The following is a 24,286-nucleotide window of genomic DNA, read 5'->3' on the forward strand; positions in this document are numbered from 1 at the left end:
ATTAAGACTCACATTTCTTGGTTGAATCTTCACCCCAGCCTTGGCTCCAGGAGTTGCTATTCCAGAGAAAGCAAATTGAAGTTGAAGTCCTGCTCCAGTTGGGAGGTCAAATTCATTGTCCATAAAGATGTAGTGAACAAATAAGTCACTCCCTGCGCCTTTTGAGATGACCTGTGCAATCTGTGAATCAAATAAGGAAACATTAGATAATGAAGTGTGGGCTTTGTAACATTAGAGTAAATCATAGTATGCAATACAAAGGACCTTCTTAAAATATCTTTAAATCAAAACTACATCATCTAAGATCAGCGTTCTCATGCAGTGCGGGCACCAAGACTGCCCAAAAATACTACTTTATGGCTATGTCTACACTTAGGAAAAACTTTGAAATGGCCATGCTAATGGCCAAATTGAAGAATACTAATGAGGTGCTGAAATGAATATTCAGCACCTCATTGGCATGCTGCCAGCTGCGGCACTTTGACAGTGCCACATTTTGGTTGAATGCGGTTCATCTACGTGGAGGTCCTTTTTGAAAGGACCCTGAAAACATTGAAATCCCCTGACAGGAATATTCATTTCAGCACCTCATTACTATTCTTCGATTTGGACATTTGCATGGCCATTTCAAAATTTTGGCCAACTGTGGCCACAGCCTATAAGACAAAAGTAAAAACTGATACACAAAGGATGTTTATTAAAATCTGGCTTTTCAGAAAAATACAATACTTTCTCCACCTAAATCTGAAGAAACAATAGTGACCACCTGATTACATGGTGATAGATGTAATATAATTACCCAGGTGGATTGGGTTAGATAGAAGGGCAAAATCCTGGTATCACTGAAGTCCTTGGCAAAACTCCTGCTGACTTCAGTGAGGTCAGAATTTCATCCAGTGTTCCTAAAGTGCAATACATTCTCTTGACTTTTTAATATTATAAAACATTTAAAATATTTTTACATTCTGTTTCCATAATTAACATCTTAGCACTGCAAAATAACAAAAAACATTAAGGCTGTTTCTACACATTCCACTTTCTCTGAAAGTGGCATGCTAATAAATGGCCTGAAAGATGCTAATGAGGCAAGTATGTAAATTCCCAGCACCTCATAAGCATAAGGTCACATGGTTTGGAGTCCAGAAGATGCTCTTCTGGACTCCAAAATGGCATGTAGAAACACAGCCCCAGGGGGTCTTCTGGAAAGAATTCCTCCTTCCAGAGACCCCTTCTTCCCCAAAATTTTGGGGAAGAAGGGGCCTCCAGAAGGAGGACTTCCTTCTGGAAGACCCCCCTGGGGCCATGCTTCTACACACCATTTTGGAGTCCAGAAGAGCATCTTCTGGACTCCAAACCATGTGACCTTATGCTTATGAGGTGCTGGGAATTTACATACTTGCCTCATTAGCATATTTCAGGCCATTTATTAGCATGCCACTTTCTCTGAAAGAGCGTCTTCTGGACTCCAAATCATGTGACCGTATGCTAATGAGGCATCGGAATTTACATATGCACCTCATTAGCATAGTTTGGGCCATTTATTCGGAAATGGCATGTGTAGAAACAGCCTAAGATTTTAGGGATTACTTCCATGTGGATCTCAGTCCTGCAATGTGAATCTGTGGAGTCAGTAGGCTCCATTAGGTGCATCTTTGTGTCTCAACCAGCCCACAGTGGCTTCTTCTGGGCTCTTCATGGATTGTATCCAAAAGCATGTGAGGTCAAAAGGAATACAGGTATGGAGATAATCATCACATTAAAGACATTAATATGAATTTCTGAAATCGAAATAACTTTAATTACCCACACATTTCTTAACACATTCACTTTCTTCTGTTACCAAGATGTACGATATCTTAGGCACAAATTCTCAAAGGTATTTGAGCACCTAATTCCCATAAGGTGGATTTGTTCCAAAGGCAGTTTGATATTAAATAACTTTGAGGATAGGGCCGTAGTCTTTTTTTTGACATTTTAAGTATTTTTAAGTAATTAGTACTCCATTCAAATGCCTGTGTTTATTTGGAAGATAAATACATAAATATTTGATCGAAAAACTTAGTGTGAAATATATTCATTTTCTGCACTTCAGAAACATACCTTTTCTGGAATGGTCTGCAGACTTTTAATGCTCTTTAAAATCACATTTCCTAGTAACTTGAAATCAGTGAGTTTCATGTACCCGAGTTCTTCTCCTAGGATTCTGAGGTAGGCCCTAGCTTCAGGAATGTCTTTGTTTCCCATATCTTTCACGAGTTTTTCAAAGTTCAGCATTATTGCTTTCATCACATCCTGAGAATCCAGTAAAAAGTACCACAAAATGAGATCCCCTTGTAACAAACCTGAAAATCAATACACCTAGTACAGTTACATAATGGCTGTCAGCTGATCAGCACTCATACCCTTACTAGAGACAGAACTCAGGAACTTTGGTTTAAAAAACAAAGGGTTCTAAAAATGCAATAAAGGAAAAATCATCTTTAGCTGGGTGTAACTGGGGATTTTATGCTCGAGATATAAAGTACATTACTCATGCTGGAAAGCCCTGCAAAAAAAGGATGTGTGTGCTAAATATTAATAAAACGCCATCCAGAGAACTGTCTGAAAGTATACCTGATCCTGTTTGTCATCCTTGGAGTAACCAAAATAGTCAAAGAGCACCTTGGAAACAGGCTCTGGAACTCTGCCATCAACCCAATACAAAGCTTTACTGGCACTGTCAGGAAAGAACCCTTTCTGCCCAAACAAGGCTTCTAGTGTTGGCTCGAAACTCTTTCCATCCATGCCAATCTGAAACACAATAAAACAATGTCAGATTCCATACTTTCAGGGAGCTTTACAGCAAGAGTCACTCTGTTGAACATGGTTGTAATGGTACATTTTAAATAGTACACTGCAAGTACAGAAAGCTATAGAGACGGTATATACATGCAGCCAGGGAGCAGAGCATTTGATCTCTCTCTTTGGATGAAATTTACCCCATGCAGTTCATCAGCACAAGACCTACAAATTATTTATGTCCCTTCCAAATTGTAATGAATGCTCAAGTGTGACATTAATGGTGCGTGTACTTCAAGCAGAGTTATTGCATAGGCATGAATTTTATGCTAAATGAGATCTTCAAAAGCTCAACCCTGAGGCTGAAATGTTGACAGACAAGTTGGTAATGGGTGCCAAGAAAGGGTCAGTCTCATCCAAAGCCCACTGAAGTCAATGGAAACGTTCCGTTTGAATTCAGGGGGGTTTAAAGCAGGATCTTAGTGATTGTAAAATAAATGTATCCACTACAAGTCAATACAAGGAAAACAGAATAGATCTAAAAACTGAGTAATAGCGTAAGGATTTGATATCCATTGTACCTCAAAGATGTCCTCTGGGTTAAATCCATTCAACTGAAGAGTAGTTTTTAGCATGGTTTCTTTAGGAATGTAGGTGTTTGGATCGAATATCAGATTTCCTTCTACTTTGGCTGAGACAGGATCAGTCCCAGGCAGGGAAACACGTTTGGAAATCTGATAATTTTGTGAAAACCTTCTGAAGTCCTTAGCTGCTGGAATCTGAGACCCTTTAAGAGCTTCTTGTACTTTGCTTTTAAGACTTAAAAAAAAAGGGAAATTAATTATTATATACTTAGTTAACAGTACACAAATCATTTAGTTTTTGAACATTAGCAATTTCTTGTACAGTGTGTCTTGATCCTACTTCGTGAGTTCTCCCTGTTGACCTAAACTATGTAACTTCACCCAAAGTCGACATATTCAGTGGCAGCTGCTCTCCCCTCAACTTTGGCTATTCTTCTCCTCCTGTTGGAGTACCAGAGTCAATGGGAGAGCACTCAGAAATTGATTTATCATGTCTAAGGACATATAATAAATCAACCTCCTGGTGAATCGATTGCTGCAGCATCTTTTCACTGCATAGTAAAGACAAGCCCAAAAAAACAGAACCTCAGAGAAGATAAACAGGCACAGCTGTATTGAAGCTGCTGATTTATGCCAGCGGATCATCTGGCCCTCTCACTTTAAATTGTTTTAATGAGGCTATTTCAGTTCATCCTTGGAATTTGTGGGAAAAAAAGCACTGGAAATGATCATCTAAATTAAATCTAAGGTTAGAGCTTTGTTCCTATGACCACACTGTACAATATAATTCTACTTACTCTGTGATGCCTAGTTCCTCAGAGTCCAAGATATTGGCAATGTGGGTGGCAACAAAGCTTCTCACTTGTTCACTTTTGTCTTTTAGGAGAGCTCTAGTGATTTTGCTAAGATCAGATGGGGAAGGATCTTTCATCAGCATTAGATAGGCTGCCAGACGTTTGTCAACTGGAGAATCTGCATTTTGGAAAGCTTTAAGCAGCACAGCACGGTCCTGTACCAACAGCGAAAGGTACATTAGTACACTAATAATCTGTCTAGAAGATTATTTGGGACACCTTGAGTCAAATTGTTCCTTTAAGTGTAATCTTGTTGGAACTTTATTGGGTTTATAGAACAGTGAAACCTCTTCTTACTAAAGACTTGTAAAACATTAATTAAAACTTTTTTCATGGAAAATTTTCAGAACAAAATCTGCTTTTCTCAAAACTGAAATTCATTTTTGTTTCTGGAAGCTGGAAAGGAAACTCATTATTTTCTGGTTGTGGAAAACAAAAATATTTTTCACTTTTTTTTGTTTTTTGTCAGGAAAAGGCCAAAAACTTCGGAAAAAGTTTTTTGCTTGATATTTTTCTTTGGCAAAAAAGAAATTCTTTCACAACCTGCTTTATTTATTTCATATTTATTGCATAGTATTTCTGATTACAGTAAATCCCCGAAATGCATGTGTTCGAGTTGCGCTTAAATTGCGTTAATGTGAGTTGAGCACAACATGAAGCCATTCTGCAGCTGTCTGCCTGGTGCAGTTTCTCCCAGCTGGGGGAAGCCAGGCAGACAGCCACGGCAGCGTGGCTTTCCCCCAGCTCACCATGGATGGAGACAGTCTGGCTTATTTAATTATTAACTTAAAGCGTACAACTGAAAGGAGCTAAAACAATATAAATTATTGAAGACTGGTTTACCTCATCAGTAATAGTCATCCTTCTTAGTGCCTGGATGGCTGCTTTCTGAACAGAAAGTGATGAAACCTCACTTTTGATACATGTCTTCAGCACAGATTTCAGATTTGGATTAGCAACCTCCATTGCCTTGCCCATGTTTCCAATAACCTGTGAATTAGGAAAACAAGGTCATAAAATGTCTATCTTCCCCGTTAACAAGAACACTATGCTGCATGCTGTGATGTCAAAATAATAGTTGATACAGAGAAAAAGGCAAATTAAAATACCCTAAGTGTGAGGTAGGTTAACTCATCATTCCCAGAGCACTCACTGCCAATCATTGACTCCATAAACTTTGCAACATCTATTATTTCCTGTGTCACAGTTTTCTTTTCTTCATAGAATCTAAAGAAAGACAGAAATGAATCAGAAATCATGTGAAACACCTTACTTGTGTGTGTGTATAGGGAATCTTTTTTTAAAACTATATGCACATAGTAATCTTAAAGATTAAATCTCTAAATAATGACTCTCATATTTTCTCCTTTTTTTCTGTGCAAATATATACTCACTTGGTAACAGCATGGCTTAAAGCATAAAAAGTAGCTCGACTTTGCTGATACTGGGCCATATTAAGAATTTCCCGTATTGTTTTGGTACATGGAAAAGGCAGGAGTCCAAGGCTGTAAGTGACCACATCAGCCACAAGAGGGTCGACATTTCCAGTTCTTATTATCTGAAGTATAGCACTGAAGCAATCTGGAGTACCACACTGAACCAAACCCTGCACTGTTATGGAACTGAAAGGGAACAAGATTATTTACATTAGTCCAATGTTCTTAAGCATATTTCCAAGTTGCATCTTAGAAAGAAATAACCAACCACTGTGTTACAACTATATTCTAATGGAGATAGCTATGTTCTACAATTGAGAAATATTTTAGGTTTCTATGGAATTATGAAATACAGATTTAAGATTCAAATCAGAACTTCATGAAATCTGGAATGTCTCACGAGTTAGTTTAGTCAGGTCAACAGTAGAGATTGATACAAAATATGAGGTTCAAATCTACATCCAAACTTCCCAAAGTCCAGAAGGAGTTTTGGTGCAGGCATATCTTCCAGTCCTATGCGTATCATCAATATCTTTAATATTCTGCATCTATACCTAGATCTGTATGCGATCCAGTGTGACTGACATGTATATAAATCTGTCTGTAAATATATCACAAATATGGGCATAAAATCAGTTAACATAATATTATTTTTGCAAATTTTACAAATATCATATCCCGCTAAGGGCAACAAGAGGTTTATTACACTTATTATAGTGTTACATTTAGTTCAGTGTTATATTTATTCACTATGGGTGTGTCCACACTAGCTGGCTACTTCAAAGTAGCAGGTACGATGTCAAAATAGCACACGTCGCGTCTACACGCACCGTGCACTATTTCGACTTTGACATTAACGTATGGCAGTGAGACATCAAAATTGCTATTCCTATCCGAAGATGGGAACCTCAGCGTCAAAGTAGGGCGTGTGTAGATGATCTGTGTCCCGCTACATTGAAATAACAGGGTCCTCCATGGCAGCCATCAGCTGAGGGGTTGAGAGACACTCTGTCCAGCCCCTGTGGAGCTCTGTGGTCGCTGTGTGCAGCAGCCCTCCGCCCAGGGCTTCTGGCTGCTGCTGCTGCTGCTGCAGCTGGAGGTCCATGCTGTTGTGCATGAGGTCTGCAACCGGTTGTGGGCTCTGTGGACCTCATGCTGTGCAGGCCAAGTGTGTCTGGGAGGGGCCCTTTAAGGGAGCAGCTTGCTGTTGCCCCAGAAGGGCTAGTCCAGCCTGTGACCCTATTTGCAGGCTTTGCTGGCCCCTTATTTCAATGGGGAGCACTTGTGTGTGTGGACGTTCCTTATTTCCTTCTGGGGCAGTTCCTTTTGATATTCCCCGTTGCTACTTCAATGTTGAACGTCAATGGCACCAGCCCCGGAGGATGTGTAGATGATACGTGTCAAAGTAGCCTATTTCGATGTTCTTACTTCAAAATAGGCTACTTCGACATAGTGTGCTAGTATAGACGTAGCCTATGTGTATTACTGTAGCACTTAGAAGCAAAATTAGGGACTAGGAACCCATTGTGACAGGCACTGTAGAAACAGAACAATCAAGACACGAGTGTTGCATCTTTCTCTCTCTAACCATCTCACTGTCCTCGCACACAAAAACAAAACACAACCCTCAGTGATAAGGGATAATTTAATGTGTTAAATAGAGGCTGCTTTTTTCTGCAAATGTGTCAATGGATTAAAATGCAACCAGGAGGGATATGGCAGAGTAATGGATTTGTGCACTACTCCTGGACATCCCAAAATTTCATCTCTGCAAGTAGAGATTTGGTAGCACTAGCACATGGTAACATACATGTTTCCTGAATACCCCCCAGGTCCTACCCCAGGTCTTACCAGCTTTATGTCATAGTAGTAACCTAGATAGTTTGGAGGAAGGAAGGGGAGGTGTCAGAGGGGACTGCTGATATTTGTGGTAGAAATATTATACTGTTGTCCCTCAAATGGTTACATAATAAATACTGTACAATTGAAATAAATTCTGGATTTGATCCCATATAATATGGGACAGCATAGTTTACATTTAGGATTCTACTGCCTCAGCGTTACACTTGGATTTTTATTTTATATGTGTGTGTATATGTACACACACACACAGAGTACTTGTTTGTCAGTAGAATAACATTTAAATAAGTTTTGGTTTCTCCCTCAAATACACATACTTTTAGCAGTCTTTCCCAACATTCAACTTTTACAGCATTTAAGATATTATTTTAGGTTACGATTAAAACTGTTTGCAGGGGACCATCACATCTCTAATTCAGTTTGATTCCACATTGTCAGGTATTGTGTTTGCACAATGCAAGAACTACAGTTTTTATACATTACCTTGACGTTTCCATCATCTTCAATAAAAGGGACCCCAGAGTGTGATTGTGTAAGCCTCTAAGACCAGTTACAAATTTGTAAAAGAGGCTTGCTCTCTGCTGGTTCTGCTGGGAGGCTGACAGCTTCTGCAGTTCCTGGAGAACCTTCAATACAGCATCCCCATGCCGGAGCGATTTGGTATCGTCGCTTTCCAATGAAAGTCCTGTTTTCTCCAGTTTATCTAACAAATGGGAAAACACATTATTTCTTCTTGTAACCACTGTGATAGTCAGGCTCCTTTCCCACAGGAGGAATGGAGCTTCTCTGGGCTCAGCTAGCCCTGCCCTGCAAAACTTGCAAGCTTGGTACAGGCTGAAGGAGGAATTAAAGGGAGTACAAGTGCTCACTGCTCACAGACTAGGGAAGAGAGTGGACCTGCAACTTGCAGCTCCTGATTAAAAGGCTGAGGGAAGGCAGGTCCTTTCCCCACAACACCTTTTCTGGAGGGAAGGGAAGGAAAGGGAAAGAAGAACCTATTTCAAATGGATCCTGAGGCTACATCTACATTAGCGAGTTTTTTCTAGAAAGCCAGGGCTCTTTCGAAAAATCCCACAGAGCATCTACACACAAAATGCATTCTTTCGATACTAAATTGGAAGAACACAGCATTTTTTCTGGCAGCCCTCCTCCTCTTCCAGGTGAGGAAGAGTCCCTTTTCCAAAAGAGTCTTTCAGAAAAAAAAAATGTGTGTAGACACTCTGGGGTCCCTTTTTTCAAAAGAGCAGTCAGTCCTCGTGGTACCAGATTTTTCGATCCCTGGCCTGTTCTTTCATAAGAGCAGGGGATGTGTGGATGCCCTCTTTTGAAAGAGTGGATCAAAAAAAATCGATCCATTTATTTGTCTGTGGATGTGCTCTTTCGAAAAACGCTTTTTCAGAAGAGATCTTCTGGAAGAACTTTTTTCAAAGGACGGCTGTAGTGTAGACATAGCTTGAGAAGGAGGCATTTCCTCCTCTCGTTCATATGAACTCTGTTTGTTTGTGTTTATTCTTCTGGTGCTATATATATATTAACTTGATGGGCCAGAGACTGGGGACCGACCTGGCTGAGGGGACCAAGTCACAGGAGGAAGCAGCTGCTCTCCTGAGACAGAGAGCACAGCCATGAGGAGGCACAGCTATGAGGAGGTGCCCAGCGGTGAGCTGACCCACTTCACACCTTCTTGTAACAGGTTGCAAGCTTTGAATCTTAGTGGGGCAGTAGGAAGTTGCCCTGGGGCGGCAGCTTTAAGGGTTTCCTGGATGTCAGACTTTGATAGCCCTCACAGGTCCCTGAGCTGGAACCTCATGAGTGAGAGGACATAGGCTGCCCCACCTGCCCTTCTGTGTCTAAGAACCTAAATCCTGACAAAGCAGCATGGAAACATTTTAGCTTGTGACTTCTTGAAGCACCCTTCCTGTTTAAATAACAGAACTTTTATGAAGTTTTATATAGAGCCTGGTGTAGCTGAACAGTGCACTTGTTTCCCCAAAGCTGGAAGTATTTCACACAGAGGTGAATAAACACGGTTGTTATTTCCTGATGGTGATATGTTGCTTTTTTATCATAGGTGGTCATGCATTTCTTAACAAAGCTAATCTAATTGCATCAGTGGACATATTTTTGTGGGGAGCACATGCTGAGATGGAAGGGTAGAAATATGCCACTGGGAAACTGAAAAAAGTCTGTTTTGGGACTGCAGACGTACCTTCATCAAAGTTTCTATTGTTGGTTTTGGGGGTTTCATCAAGTTTCAGCATCTGGGTGACTTGTGCCATCATACCATACTGATTTCTAATGAACAACACAAAATGCAGTCCTTTAGTTGAGTCTGAATTAATTGTGTTTGAGTTGTGCTCAATCCTGCCTTGGCATTACATTTGCAGTAAGTCAGGGCAGAATTTAACACATTATCATTCATTATGACCCTTTACAAAGGAAGGGAAATTATATATGGCATGACACCTACTTGTATGAGGAAGGCAAAAACAAGTGTTTCTCTCTGCAGTCCACTTCAGACACATGTCTTTTCTTTGAATCAATAGTGTACTGACAGGACTGACTGCTGCTGAGCAGGGTGGCTAATGGGCTGTTCTGTAAAACATAGTTTGAGGAACATTGAGGATATTATATTTTAGTGAAATAAGCACATTTCTAATGGCTAGTGTTACTGAGCTGCAAAATTAACAGTTACAGCACATCGGAAGTGATGCTGCTATTTAGTGTATAACTAAAATCATAGCCTACTCTGAGGAAAAAATTGTGTCAATAGTGGTCCATATCAGCAGCCCCTTGATAGCCAACACTCCTGAGGGTATGTTGTCCCACGTGTTAGTGAAGTTAATATAGTCTTCACCTGAGTATTTACAGTAGGACTGAGCCCTCACAGAAGGGCTGGGCAAAATCAACCCCAGGGGCCGACCCACCAAGCTTTTCTCTCTAGCCCCCTCAGCTGGTTAGCACAGCGTGCATATTTACAGCCATCAGTATGTGTTCACCTGCCCCTCCCTTCACCTTGTCCCATCTGCAGCTGAGCTGCTCCAAGGATTCTCCTGCTAGTGGTGAAGAGGGGGAGTGGGTAGAGAGGAGAGGGTAGTGCTGAAGTCAGCGTATTCCCCTGCTCCTCTACCCCATGTCTGGAGATCAGGGATCAGGGCGCGGGAGACACTCCAGTATGAAGCATGGAGGGTAAGTGACACTCAGGAGTGCAGGGGGTGGGGAGAAGAGAAATGACAAAGCAAGACAGATTTCTCTTAAAGAGACAGAGGGTGACTTCTCTTCGAAACTTACCCAGCAGCAGCCAGCACACACATGCTGTGCTGATGTCACACACACCCAATCTGTGCCACACACACATAGTGTCACATAGACACTGCTACACAAGCTCACTCTGCGTCACAAAATCTGTAGCTCTGTTTCTCTTTCATACTCAAACACCCTCTGTCTCTCCCTGCTGGCCCAGCCCCAACCCTTCTGCTCAAGGTCCAACCCCTTCCAGGGGCCCCAGAACTGGCTTGCAAACAGTGCCAAAATTTGTGGAGCGGACCTTCTGTGAAAATTATTACCCACCCTGCCTCACAGCCCTTATCAGTGCTAATTTGTGATAGATTGCTGGAGCTCAAGCAATTCAGTGGTGCCTGAATGCCCCCAGATACCAGAAAGAGCGTCTGGGGCTATGAACAGCCAGGCCTGGCATTGCCAAGGCAATTCCTGGCACAAGCTGAGCACTGATGCTGATCAATATGAGCTAATAAGAAATGGTTAGAATAATTTAGACACTTTAAAACATTGAATGTACTTTATAGTCCTCATGTGAATGCCCTAGTTACAAATGGTTTTAAAATTTCCATTGCAAACATTAAAAAGAATAAGTGCAGGAACAGTTGGTACATGAACAAATCTTCCTCTGCATGTGTGTGCATTTGCATCTGGCTTACTTGCATGCACAGATAGCCAGAAGTGCCTCTGAAGATGGGGCTTGCCTTGGTTGATGCAGAAATCTTAGCATGGATGTGCAAAGTGGGGCTCACAGACACCGTGGACACTGTGGCAAAGTGGGAGGGGGTCCTGGCTCCATGATCCTGGTGGGGGTGGTGCCAAGGGCAAAAGGAGTGGAGTAGGGGCAGTCGCACAGCTGCATGGAGTGGTACCGCAGCATTATTGGCACTTCAAAGGGGCCAAGTGCTCCAGCTGCTCCTGCTGTCGAAGTGTTGGTGGCTGCTGCAGCCGGAACTCTAGGACTCCTTGAAAGGCCAGGCCTGGGGGTAACTGTCCCCATTTGCTCCCTCTACTTGGCAGGCCTGAATGCACATATCAAGACTACTTGCCTGTATATACTGGTTTTATAAAATACGTAGGTGCACATTGGAAGTCTGAGCTAATAAAGTCTAATGCGCTATCTAGAAAATCTTGGGCCTGATCATACAAGGTGCTGGAAAACTGACAGCTTTAAGCCCATGGAAAAGTGTGATGTTATATAACTAAAATTAGCTATTCCCAATTGTTCCGTTAAAGACAAAAGCAAACAAAACCCACACATCACATTGCAGTATTTGTGGGAACAAGGTAAAAGACATTGACATGATATTCATTTCCCAAATTTTATATTTTTCTATTGACTGCCACTAAGATCAGTGAGCAAAAACAGATGGTCAGATTCTGAAGAATGATAAAATAACTATGACAAAGCATATTCTCAAATAATAATACGGTCTGATATACTTACCAGCCCCTTTATGAGAGCAATGGGGCTGACATAGTTTCTGATGGGATTGAAGTTATCACAGGTTTTCAAATTTCTTTTAATTGAAATAACTGATGCTGTATTCTCTTTTCTATCCTTGACTTCCACTTCGCTGTCACACTTTCCATATATGGTATCCTGGAAAGTGGAAAAAATTAAGATAATTTTTCATGTTACCAGGAGTTCAAGTCTAGTCTGAAATTCCATTTTCTGAGAAACAACCTCAGGACACAGCCAACTTAGTGGATTTTGCTGATTTTTGTTAAAGTAGTAAATTATCTGTTGCTCAACTTCCTACCATGGATATTGTTTTTAAGTTGTCTTCTGTTTCCATTGGTACAATAAGCGCTGAGATGATCCCTCTCTTGATGTTAAGAATGTTCATTGGTTCATCCTTTTCTGAATACAGCTGTACCTTCTTCCCATTCTGAGTACTAAATTTCAGTTCATACCTGCCCCCCAAAAAAGACAGTAAGTGTGAGAGAAAAAATAAATATAAGCTCAACTTGATTTTTGCCAAATGCTCTATGTGCATGTAGATACAGGATTATTATTATTATTATTATTATTTATTATTTAGTATTCATTTGTAGTAATGTGACTTCTCCAGACCACCAAATAAATTTGGAGTCCATTGTGCTGAGGAGTGTACAAACACCCATATTCCAAATAATTTAAAACTCCATTTGAAATACAGGTTGCACCCCTATAATTCGGGACCCTCAGGACCTGACCAGTGCTGGATTACAGAATTTGCCAGACCACAGGATGTCAATGTTGTCTGACAGCATAACAAACATTTCCACTCCTTACTTGTCTCTTAGAAGACATTGTGGCAAATTACTGCAAAATAACAACATGGAACACTGAGAGCTAGGACTGGTGGCTGGCAGCAAAATTTATGGGGCCACAGGAAACTTGGCCACACCCTTGACAAGTGGTCATTCAGCTAATTAAAGTTACGATGGATTACAGATGTTGCTGGACAAGAGAGTTCCAGGTGAAAGAGGTTTAACCTGTATTCCATATAAACCACTTTTTATACTTCTCCTTCCCCCTTTTAATGAAGAATGCTAACCCTAACCTTGAGCTTACTGGGTTTTTTTATACTGCTTCTTTGTTTATTCTTTGCTATTTTGCTTGATACAAGAATCCCTGCATACAATTCTATTTCGTATGATGTTCAGGACAAGGTAATAGTTTTAGGGATTGCTTTAAGAAGGATGTTGCACAGATTTCTCATGTTCCAGGGGAACTTTCCTCTAGTAAAAGCTGTCAGTGGACTATTCTAACTTGTACACCAGACTCGCCCTCCACATTCCTGATATAAGGGAGAGAAAGGAGCAGACTGTGGACATTCCATTTTCAGAGTATGGAGGGACAGGAAACTGAGTTCTGCTACACCCAGCTGTTCAGTGATATAAATCATGGCTGTCTCCATGCAGCCCTAAATTGTACCACAGCCAGATTACTCAGGGAGCTGCCACTGGCTCTCTTCAGCTTCCTGCTCTCTCAGCATCCCAGTTCATTCCCAAGTCTGGGATGGTACTGCTATATGCTGTTCCTTATAAAGGACATATCTGGTTGTGAAGTCATAGTCTATCCCAGTTAAATAAGGACGTGTTTGTTAGCAAAGACACTAGTAAATTTTTGCTCACTGGGCCATGGCTCTGGCAAATTCATCTGAGTTCTTTGATTTTTTCAGAAGCGTCTTTCCCTCGGCGTCCACACCAAACATCTCTCGCAGGGTACACTGGCTTGTTCTCAGGGTGAAGCTACACAGCTGAGGAACCTCCAGCTCAACCTGAAAACATACATAGAACGTGTTTGATCCTTTTCTGTCACTGCTATAGAAGTGTGTGGTTCATGTTTTTAAAGAGACAAGAGGTTTTCCTAAATTTATTTTTAAAGTAACACTGTGTGCCCCATGCTCTTCTATAGCAGCTTCTGTGTGAAGATCAAAGAGTGGTTTGACTAGTCTTACAATACCAGGTAGAGTAAAAGTTATGTATATTTGCAGAACCCCTAGGTTGTAGGGGCCCTGGTCTTTGACTACAGCCCCTAAGAGTTATGGAAATACATATATTTAAAATATATTCCTTTTATAAATGATCGGTGAACTGAGAGAAAAGCACATTGGTTATGTCTACACAGCATTCCTCTCGCGAGAGAAGAATACAAATGAGGGAACCTGACATTGCAAATGAAGCACTGATTTACAAATCTCATATTTCATTTCACAATCTCGCGAGATCACCCTGTCAGGAGAAATTTTGGTGTTTAAAAAAAAAACAGCTAGGTAGATGGGGTTCTGTCGGTGAAAATCCCCTTCAGTGACAGACTCTTATACCTCATTCTTTACAACAAGAAAGTATCCACTTTCCATGGAAAACTGATTTTTCATTAAAAAAATGCATGCTCCAAACCCAAAAGCTTCTTATTTCTATATGCTCCTCAGGGGCACATAGTGTGATTAACTATTGTCAATACGTCTGTGGACTCTGCTCCTCATCAAGGTTTTATCTCATGAGATACATCATGGCCATGCAATTTCCATGAAATCAGCAGTATCAGAGATGTAGCCATGTTATTCAGTATATTCGACAACAACAAGAATTCCTGTGGCACCTTATCGACTCACAATAAGCTTTCGTGGGCAAAGACCCGCTTCATCAGATGCATCAGATGAAGCGGGTCTTTGCCCACGAAAGCTTATGCTCCAAAATATCTGTTAGTCTATAAGGTGCCACAGGAATTCTTGTTATTCCATGAGATGAGAGTTTTCCAGCCAGGAGGCCCAACTTGTGGAAGAAAAGGGAACTCAAACTGCAATTCTCATAACAACATTCTGGAATAGAAATATTTAGGATTTTGGCTAAAATAGTTTGGATTTTGGCCAAAGTATTACAGATTTATATTTTGTGCCAAAAAGTGCAAATTTGCCATAAGGTGGAAGGAACACTTATACCATCAGCTCTTTTTCCAGTTCTGCCTACACAAGCTGAGGATCCAGTCCTTGGACTTGCAAAGCTTTTAAAAGGATTCTCTCATGAACATAAGTACAATGGACCAAGTCCTTGCTCTATTCTGGTCCTGCTGCTATCAATATAAGTACACAGTTTAGGAAGGGAGTATGACATAGTCCAATATTATTATAAAGTCCAGAATTATTATTAATCAAATAATATTTATAGCTATAGTTGTTCAAAAATGTGACTTTTTTTGCAAAAAACTTTTTTGTCAGGAAATGTTAAAATTTAAAATGTTATGACAAGAGTAGCAGTTCAACCTTCCTGGTCCAGCACCCCTGTGATCTGACTCCTGAGGAGTTCTGGACCAGGGATTTTGCCGGACCAGGTGCAGTCTGTTCTCCCCACGCTGCTGACCCTCCATTCCCTGCTACTGGGCTCCCCTCCCAGCTGTCATCTGTGGCTTCCAACTCCATCCCACCATCTCCCCACAGGCTCCCGAGCTGCCAGCTCCTGCGATGGCTTACTGGAGCTGCAGCTTCCTGCCCAGCCCCTGCCGCAGCTTCCCAGGGCTGTGGCTTCCTGCCTGGCCCTGGGGATGAGCTCTGTGAGTCGCTGCTCCCCAGCCTGTGGCTTTGTGTCCAGCTTGACCATGGCTTCCCCGTCCTGTGGCTTCCAACGCAGCAAGCCCTGGCCACTGCGCCTGGCCCAGGGTGAGGGTCTTTCACTACAGCACCAGTTCCCAGGCTTCCTGACTGCTGCTGCACCTCCATCCCTTGCCACCAGACCAGCTGTGGCTGCCCTGCCCTGGGCTTCTTCCACTGCTCTGTCTGGCCCCTTGTTCTCCCAGCCCCAGGGCTCCCTCGTCCTGCAAGATCCATGGTCCTGCCAGAAGATGGATGTTACCAGAAAAGAGAGTGCCAGATCTGTGAGTTTCTACCTGTGTTTATAGGTATTCTTACAGTGAGGATAATAACGTGATTCTATTTCCATTGACTTTAATGGGAACTGAATCAGCCTTTAATTTACAAGTTTTGTTACATATGGCATGTGTCAAAACTGAGTACATTTCAAATACAAAAAGCTCAAAGGTGACTAAAGAGCAACACAGAAAGTTTGCTATGCAACATACTGCATGATAGATGCAAAATCCAGCAATATTCACTGTAAACAGCAGTTGGCAGTGTTTTGTGATGACACTGGCTTCCAAATTTGTCAAGACATTTTAAAAGCTATTTTTGCCTCATTCCCCAGTTAATGAAAAATGTTGTGAAATACATTTAGAGGAAATTGGAAGGAAAATGGGAAAGGTTATCAGCCTGGTATCAGTCTCTGAATTCTTTCATGACTAGGATACCAGAGCCTGACCCAGGAACATGATAACTGAGAGCTGTGACCACATGAGTGCCCTGCATGGAATCAAATGATCAGTTCATGGTCTCAGTCCAGGATCTAGTGGATAAATATCCAAACCCATTGGATACTTCTATTGGCAGACTTAGAGACTTGACTGAGTTACCAGCCCTGCTACCTCTTCTCCAGAAGTAGAAAAGCCTGGTCAGAGTTGAGATGCATTGGCAGAGTCGAATGAAGAAACTTTGCCAATCTTGTCACTGTCTTATCTGACGGAAAATAAAGGGCTTCAGACTGCAGTGCTGACAGATGTGTGCCTTTCCCCAAGCATTGCGTTCACTAAAGAAATAAATAAAATGAAGAGGAAAGGGAGATAGAGGGCACAGGAAAATATGGGGGAAGAGTTTCCAACCAATAATCCCCATGTTGACCATTATCTTTTTTTCTGATTTTAGTTGGTTATTTCTTCCTCTTTCCTTACCTTGCAGGTAATTTTAGAGCCACTTCTGGAATCTGCTGTTCCATTCACTCCACATGCTATTTCTGCTTCATAGTTGTAAACATATTTTCTGAGATGTTTAAATCTGGTTGCATCTTCTGCAATTAGAAAAATGCATACATTTTGTGACTAGCACAGACATATGCATATTTAGATAATCACAATACAGACACAGATAGCATTTTACAAATTGAAAATAAAGCCAGAAATGAAGGAAATATTAGCATATCCCTATGAATGGGTTCTTCTTTGATTTGTAACTAAGTTTTTTTAAAAGATAAATCTGCAGAAAGGATGTGATGAGTAGTCATCACTTGAAGCCTAAAAAGTCTAGAGAGGATATTTTTTCCAAATTATTTGCTGTAGCTCAAATAGAAGTTATGGCCTTGCTGCAGAAATTATTGGTTCCTTTGCCTTATGTTATGCATAATGATCCATTCTGGCTTTAAAGTCTATGCATCTCTGATTTTCTTCACATTAAAGTAAATGATAAGTACAGTTGGGAGCACAGACCCCACTGGAAGAAAATCTGAGGGATAAATGAAGCTACACAAAGAGAAGATAGCAAAAATGGACAATATAATTCTATGAGGAGCTCTCTAATTACATGAAAAACAAATAAATTATACAAAAAGTAGAAACAGGAGTAAATTATTAAGGAGGGGTAAAAAGAATACCACAAGCATGCAGGGAAAAATCAAAAAGACTAAGGCAGAGAATGAATTTTACCTAGCAAGGGACATAAAAAGCAATAAATAGAGGTCCTTTAAATACATTAGGAGAAAGAGAAAGAGGAAGAAAAGTGTAGGTCCTCTCCTTAGTGGGGAAGGAGAGCTAAAGCTCATAATATCAAGAAGGCTGAGGTGTTTAATACCTAGTTTGCTTCAGTATTCACTAAAGAGTTTAAGGGTGGCGACATACTTAACAGGGCTATTTTAATAAGGGGGAAAGGAATGCAAGCCAAAACATGGAAAGAAAAATATTAAAAAAATATTTAAACAAATTAGATGTATCCAAGTCAATTTTGCTTGATAAAAACTTGGAATGGTTAGCAATTGCATTTGAGAACTTGTGGGAGGATGTCTGAGGTCCCAGAGGACTAAGAAGGGCAAACTTTGTATATGACTTTAAAAAAAGGAGCAAAAAAAGGACATGGGAAATTATAGATCAGACAGCCCAACTTAATACCTGGAAAGATACTCGAACAAATTAGACAACAATATAATTGTAAACACCTAGAGAATATTAAGGTTATAAGGAATGGTCATCAGGGATTTGTCAAGAATAGATTACGGCAAAGCAACATAACTTCCTTTTTTGAGAGATTGTTGGCTTAGAGGATAGGGTAAAAGCAGTAAATGTGATACATCTTGATTTTTTTATACAGTCTCAGATAACATTCTTATGAGCAAATGTGGCATAGATGAAATTACTGAAGGGTTTAACCTCTCCAGTCTGGCACCCTTGGGACCTGACTGGCACTGAATGAAAGAATTTGCCTTACTATGGGAAGTCAATATTATCTAGCAGGTTTACCCACACTTCACTGCATCCTGAACTCTTAGAAGACATTTAGGGGAAAATTAGAACTAAGCAACTGCAGAGAACACTGTCAGTCAGAAATGGTGGCTATAAACAAACTTTATGGGACTACGGGAAACTTGGCCACACCCATGATAAAGTGGATATCCAGCTAACTAAAATTATGCAGCCTATGGATGTTGCCTGTTGAGAGACTGCCAGATTAGAGAGGTTCAACCTGTATAAGTTAAGAGCACAACTAGTTGAAATATCAAAGTCTATGAGTTATAATCAATGGTTTGCTGTCAAACTTGGAGGTTGTATAGAGTGTGTCCCCCAAAAGGGTAGTTGTGAGTCTAGCACTATTGAGTATTTTTAGTCCTGGCAGAAGTGATTTTTTTAAATAATTTTGATGGCTAGTATAAATAAATGTTCATTCATAAGCATTTTTAAAAAATCTGCAAAAATGAATGAGGTTCCATAGATGTAAATGAAAGCAGAATTTGATGCACCATCTGACAGAGATATGAGGTCTTTCTGTGGCAGGCATGGAAACTGTGGGTGAAATTCTATTTACAGATAACTGACATTGGCTACGTCTACACGTGAAGCCTACATCGAAATAGCTTATTTCGATGTAGCAACATCGAAATAGGCTATTTCAATGAATAACGTCTACACGTCCTCCAGGGCTGGCAACGTCGATGTTCAACTTCGACGTTGCGCAGCACAACATCGAAATAGGTGCTGCGAGGGAACGTCTACACGCCAAAGTAGCACACATCGAAATAAGGGTGCCAGGCACAGCTGCAGACAGGGTCACAGGGCGGACTCAACAGCAAGCCGCTCCCTTAAAGGGCCCCTCCCAGACACAGTTGCACTAAACAACACAAGATCCACAGAGCCGACAACTGGTTGCAGACCCTGTGCCTGCAGCATGGATCCCCAGCTGCCGCAGCAGCACCCAGAAGCCCTGGGCTAAGGGCTGCTGCCCACGGTGACCATAGAGCCCTGCAGGGGCTCGAGAGAGAGCGTCTCTCAACCCCTCAGCTGATGGCCGCCATGGCGGACCCCGCTATTTCGAAGTTGCGGGACGCGCAACGACTACACGGTCCCTACTTCGACGTTCAACGTCGAAGTAGGGCGCTATTCCCATCCCCTCGTGGGGTTAGCGGCTTTGACGTCTCGCTGCCTAACATCGAAGTTAACTTCGAAATAGTGCCCGACGCATGTAGCCGTGACGTGCGCTATTTCGAAGTTAGTGCTGCTACTTCGAAGTAGCGTGCACATGTAGACACGGCTATTGTGTCTACAGGTAGACTTGGAAACCAATCCTGACCCTCCCTTGGAGGAAGGAGAGACAACTTCATCATACCAAAAAAGCAGTCATGTAGTACTTTAAAAACTAACAAGACTGCTTTTTTGTTTTGTGAAGATACAAACTAAAATGGCTACCTCTCTGTTAGCTATGGACCTGCAAACGGAACAATATAGTCAGAAGGTCAAATTTTCAGCTGGTGTAACATGTAATAGACCTGTTTGATTTAAAGCTGTGCCAGTTTAGATCCCTAAGCATCACTGGGATTGTCAATGAGAACAGAATATTGCTTTAAGTGTCCTGTTGTTCCACTTGGATTTCCAGAGGCTTACCTATTTTTCCCTTGATGTCAAATATTTATATCAAACATCCTTGATTTAATTATTAATAAATATGAATGTTAGGAGTTAATGTTTCATATATTTCATATTATAAAGTTCTCTTCATCAACAATGATTTAACTAATGTGATCAAGCAGTTATATTAATTGCAATAAATTTTGAAGGATATCCATGTAAACTTCGAAAGCAACGAGGGGTCCTGTGGCACCTTACAGAATAACAGAAATGTATGAGCATCTGACGAAGTGGGTCTTTGCCCACGAAAACTTATGCTCATACATTTCTGTTAGTCTATAAAGTGCCACAGGACCCCTCGTTGCTTTTGCAGATCCAGACTAACACAGCTACCCCCTGATACATGTAAACTTCGGCTACTCCAGACTCTAAAATGCTTTAATTGCATGCTTTCGTTAGATCTTACAATATTGATCTCTGTTATATTAATTCTAAGAGACATAATTTCCCTCTAACTAATGCTTCATTCCAAGTTTTTAACATTAAACTTACGTACAATAAAATAAATGAACAAAGATGAAAATAATGAAAATGAAGTTGAGAAATTGACAGTAACCTGTAGATGGTGCTAGAGTGTCAAATAAGAAAGAGCAAAAGCTCATCAAGGACAAAGAGGTAAACAGCAACTGTTGGGACACTGACCTCCAGGGGAACATTATGTATCTAGTCAACCAGTCAGGGCCAACCTGGGTTCATTACAAAGGTTGTGCATAAAGTCAGCATTTCCTGTTTCTTGACTATGGTGGTTTAATAAATTATTATCCCAGCTGATAGAGATATTGACATAAAGTATTCGTTGGTTATTTGGTTAGCTATCTTGAGCTAAATACCTAAGTGTAGCAATAGCTGAGAGGATTAAATCAGAAGTGAGATCAGCAGTGTACACTGAAATTAAATGTACACAATTTCCTCATTAAATCTTCAGACTTAGAGAAAGGGAACTTCCAACATAATGGACTTGGAAAATAAACCAAGAAGTAAATGTGGTATTTCTTTATGGAAAGTTATTCAAAATTCAGAGGCACGATTGCTGCTTTTCAAGCTGAGGAAGTTTTAAAATCAATATGGCTAAGTTCCTGAGATCTTCTCGTTCCTAAAGTCAGGAGTTTTGACTGAGTGAGGACTACAGAATATGGCCCAACCCTTTTGTTGAAAATGCTTTACAGGGAAGGATATATGGAAATGGAAAACAAAAACAAAAGTCCTCAACCTTAGGAGATATTGAATTAAAACAGTGGAAAACAGAGGCAGAACACTTACTTGAGCAGGCTGGATTTCCACTTTCAGGTCCATCTTCTGTTTAAAAAAAGCATAAAATAAAACTTATATAAAGCATTAATATCAAGCAAATGACATAGAAATAGATATGTAAATTTTGCACCACAGTGTAGGGCTGGATGAGCAGACACAGTGGGACTATGCTAATTTCTACTAATAGCTGAGGCTTAGTTCTGCATACACGGAAGTAAATCACAAAATTCCCATCAACATAAATGGTACAGACCAGCCCTAACAAACACTGCAAATGACTGACCTGGGTGAATTAGTGAGTAAGGGCCTGATCCTCCGATCACCGAACATAGTAACAAAGTGTTGCTTGGTATTACTATTGGTATATGACTAAGCACTAAATACACAAGCATAACAAAAAAAGCATTGTGAGGGAGGAAGTAGTACAGTCAAAAGATGACAGATAAAGCATAGACTTTCTTTACTCTGTACAGCTCTCTGCTATTAAATCTTCACCAAGAAGCAGGGAGAGATCTTCATTTTTGTATCTGATTTATAAAATTTATGGTGTCAGCTATGCAGATGGTGGCGGTAAACATATTTGTTGAAAAATGTGTTTCATACAATATTTGGCTTGCATAAACCTATGCATTCACTTAAGGTTACTTTGAAAACTGAGACTTTGTGCTTTTTAAGGACATGGACCTTGACTAAAAGTCCAATGGCTTTTCTTTGACTTCACTGATCAGACTCATGTTGTTTTGCATTAGAAAAAAGGGCAACTAAACAGGATGTACAGGACCAAATACATTATTGATATAATTTCAGTAAAGTCAATAAAGGCACATTGTGGGTCAATATTATCATTGCCAGCATATAGGACCAGATTCTGCTGAACACCGATTTATTTCAGTGGAGAAGTTCAGACCCATATTTCATTCCTCCTGAAGGATTCTGAAACATTTTACAAATTACAGTACTAATGAGCAATTTAAACAGACACTCCGCAGACAGGAGGGAGTAAGCTGACAGCTCTACCACATTAATTTTTCTCCAAATTAAATAAGGTTTATATTTACTAAATTGACTCAAAATTACTACAGAGCTAGTGTCACCTTTAAATACAAATAGCTATTTCACACAAAGTGCTTCCTACCATACAAATCATGTTTTAGTACTCATATCCCATCACACTTTCAGTAAAATATGTTAGTAGTACCCATGCTAAATATGGAGTATAATATACAAGTTCTCCTTGCAGGTGACCAGTGGCCACTGTAAAGAAAAGCAGTGAGGCAACAATCAAGGTTGATACCCTTTAACTTGTAAAATAAATTAAAAATAAACTAGAGAAAGGATAAGATTTGCAACTTTTCCTTGTATGAATTCAATCTGGATCCTGCTAGTAGGAAACAATCCTATCCTTAAAGGGGCTAGGTAACATCTTTCCCATCCTTAGCTTCTCTGATTCTGTGCTCCATGTCCCACTGATTTTTAACCTCTCCCTGATATTTTAATAGTTGAAGAGTCTCACATTAAACAGCAAAAAAGCATTGGCATGCAAGATGCTACTTACGAGTGAGAACATCAGTGCTGAGCAGCAACAGCAGCAGCAGCCAGAGCTGCAGAGGGCCCATGGTGAGGACTGGACCCTGTTGCTGCTGTCCCCTCAGCTCTCCCTTCACCTCCTCCACCCAAGTTTCAGGGAGACAATGAAACTCCTCATTTGGCCCTGCATTTATATAGTCTGTTGCAAGCAGCTGAGCCGAATGATTTAGAAAGTTCAGAGCAAATTGCAAAAGGTCCAAAGGTTAGAGTCCTGGATCCTCTTTGCAATTTCTCAAAAGGCTCAGCCTGGGCTGCTGAGGTCTGAGAATGCAGATGAAGAATAAATACTTGTCTCTGCAGTAAGTGAGTGTGCTGCTCCAGTTGTATTTTGTTCCTTTAATAGAGTTTTACTACACAGGATAATATTCCCAAAAAAAGGGGTTCCTCCTTCTAGACAAAACAAAAGTAAATCTTGTAAATTATTGCTGGAAAAACATACCAGCATACTACCAGTTCCCTGCCACAACAACTTTAAATTGATGTGGATGCTGAGAGGCCTGAACGGTGCTTATATATGAGAGAGAGAGAAGATTGTTGTGTAATTTGGGCATCTTCTTGGTACTTAGTATGAACCTGCTCTGATGTGGCCAGAAGAGGCAGAACAATCCATGTTACGATGCCCTTTGTAGGGCCAAAATTTGCTTCATACTTTGCTAAAAAGCAAAAGCATTTCAGACAGGCTGGTGACATACAGGGACAACTGGTCATATCAACTTTTGGGGGTGAGAAAATTAAGAATTTTTGTTGGATTCAGTTAGGCCAGACTTTCAGAGTTCATCTCCTTAATTGGTAACAATTAAGAAACGAGAGGGAATGATTAGAAATTGGCATTTTTATTTAGCAAACTAAATAAAGGAAATCTTAGGTGGTGCATGTACACTAGAGGTTCATCTACACTAGAACGCAATGTCGAAGTAGCAAACCCAACTTTGAAATAGCGCGCACTGCGTCTACACACAGCACATGTTCCTTTGAAGCTGAAATCAAAGTTAGATGGCGAGACGTCAAAATCGCCATTCCTTGCTGCACCCTACATCAACATCTAACATCAATGTAGGATGAGTGTAGATGTTCTGCGTCCCACTACTTCGAAATAGCGGGGTCCACCATGGCGGCAGTCAGCTGTTAGGTGGAGACGTGCCATCCAGCCCCTGTGGGGCTCTATGATTTCTGCTC

General features: G+C 40.8%; 1 protein-coding gene across 1 annotated transcript in view; it reads right to left on the reverse strand.

Annotated features, from left to right (window-relative positions):
* Window positions 1–23,154, reverse strand: part of APOB (apolipoprotein B) — a 56,981-nt gene extending 33,827 nt beyond the window's left edge. Inside the window, exons 1-17 of the mRNA XM_074991328.1 lie at window positions 23,079–23,154; window positions 21,533–21,568; window positions 17,060–17,175; window positions 13,915–14,060; window positions 12,555–12,708; window positions 12,239–12,394; window positions 9,983–10,107; window positions 9,714–9,807; window positions 7,996–8,204; window positions 5,611–5,838; window positions 5,326–5,443; window positions 5,060–5,206; window positions 4,160–4,371; window positions 3,360–3,597; window positions 2,614–2,790; window positions 2,101–2,292; window positions 13–180 (exon numbers count right to left, since the gene is read on the reverse strand). Of these exons, the coding sequence (XP_074847429.1) occupies window positions 13–180; window positions 2,101–2,292; window positions 2,614–2,790; window positions 3,360–3,597; window positions 4,160–4,371; window positions 5,060–5,206; window positions 5,326–5,443; window positions 5,611–5,838; window positions 7,996–8,204; window positions 9,714–9,807; window positions 9,983–10,107; window positions 12,239–12,394; window positions 12,555–12,708; window positions 13,915–14,060; window positions 17,060–17,175; window positions 21,533–21,568; window positions 23,079–23,139 (2,577 nt within the window). The 5' untranslated portion in view covers window positions 23,140–23,154. The remainder of the gene's footprint in view (window positions 1–12; window positions 181–2,100; window positions 2,293–2,613; window positions 2,791–3,359; window positions 3,598–4,159; window positions 4,372–5,059; window positions 5,207–5,325; window positions 5,444–5,610; window positions 5,839–7,995; window positions 8,205–9,713; window positions 9,808–9,982; window positions 10,108–12,238; window positions 12,395–12,554; window positions 12,709–13,914; window positions 14,061–17,059; window positions 17,176–21,532; window positions 21,569–23,078) is intronic.
* Between the last annotated feature and the right edge of the window lie 1,132 nt (window positions 23,155–24,286).

This window comes from Carettochelys insculpta, chromosome 3 (genome assembly GCF_033958435.1).
Source record: "Carettochelys insculpta isolate YL-2023 chromosome 3, ASM3395843v1, whole genome shotgun sequence".
Taxonomy (NCBI): Eukaryota; Metazoa; Chordata; order Testudines; family Carettochelyidae; genus Carettochelys; species Carettochelys insculpta.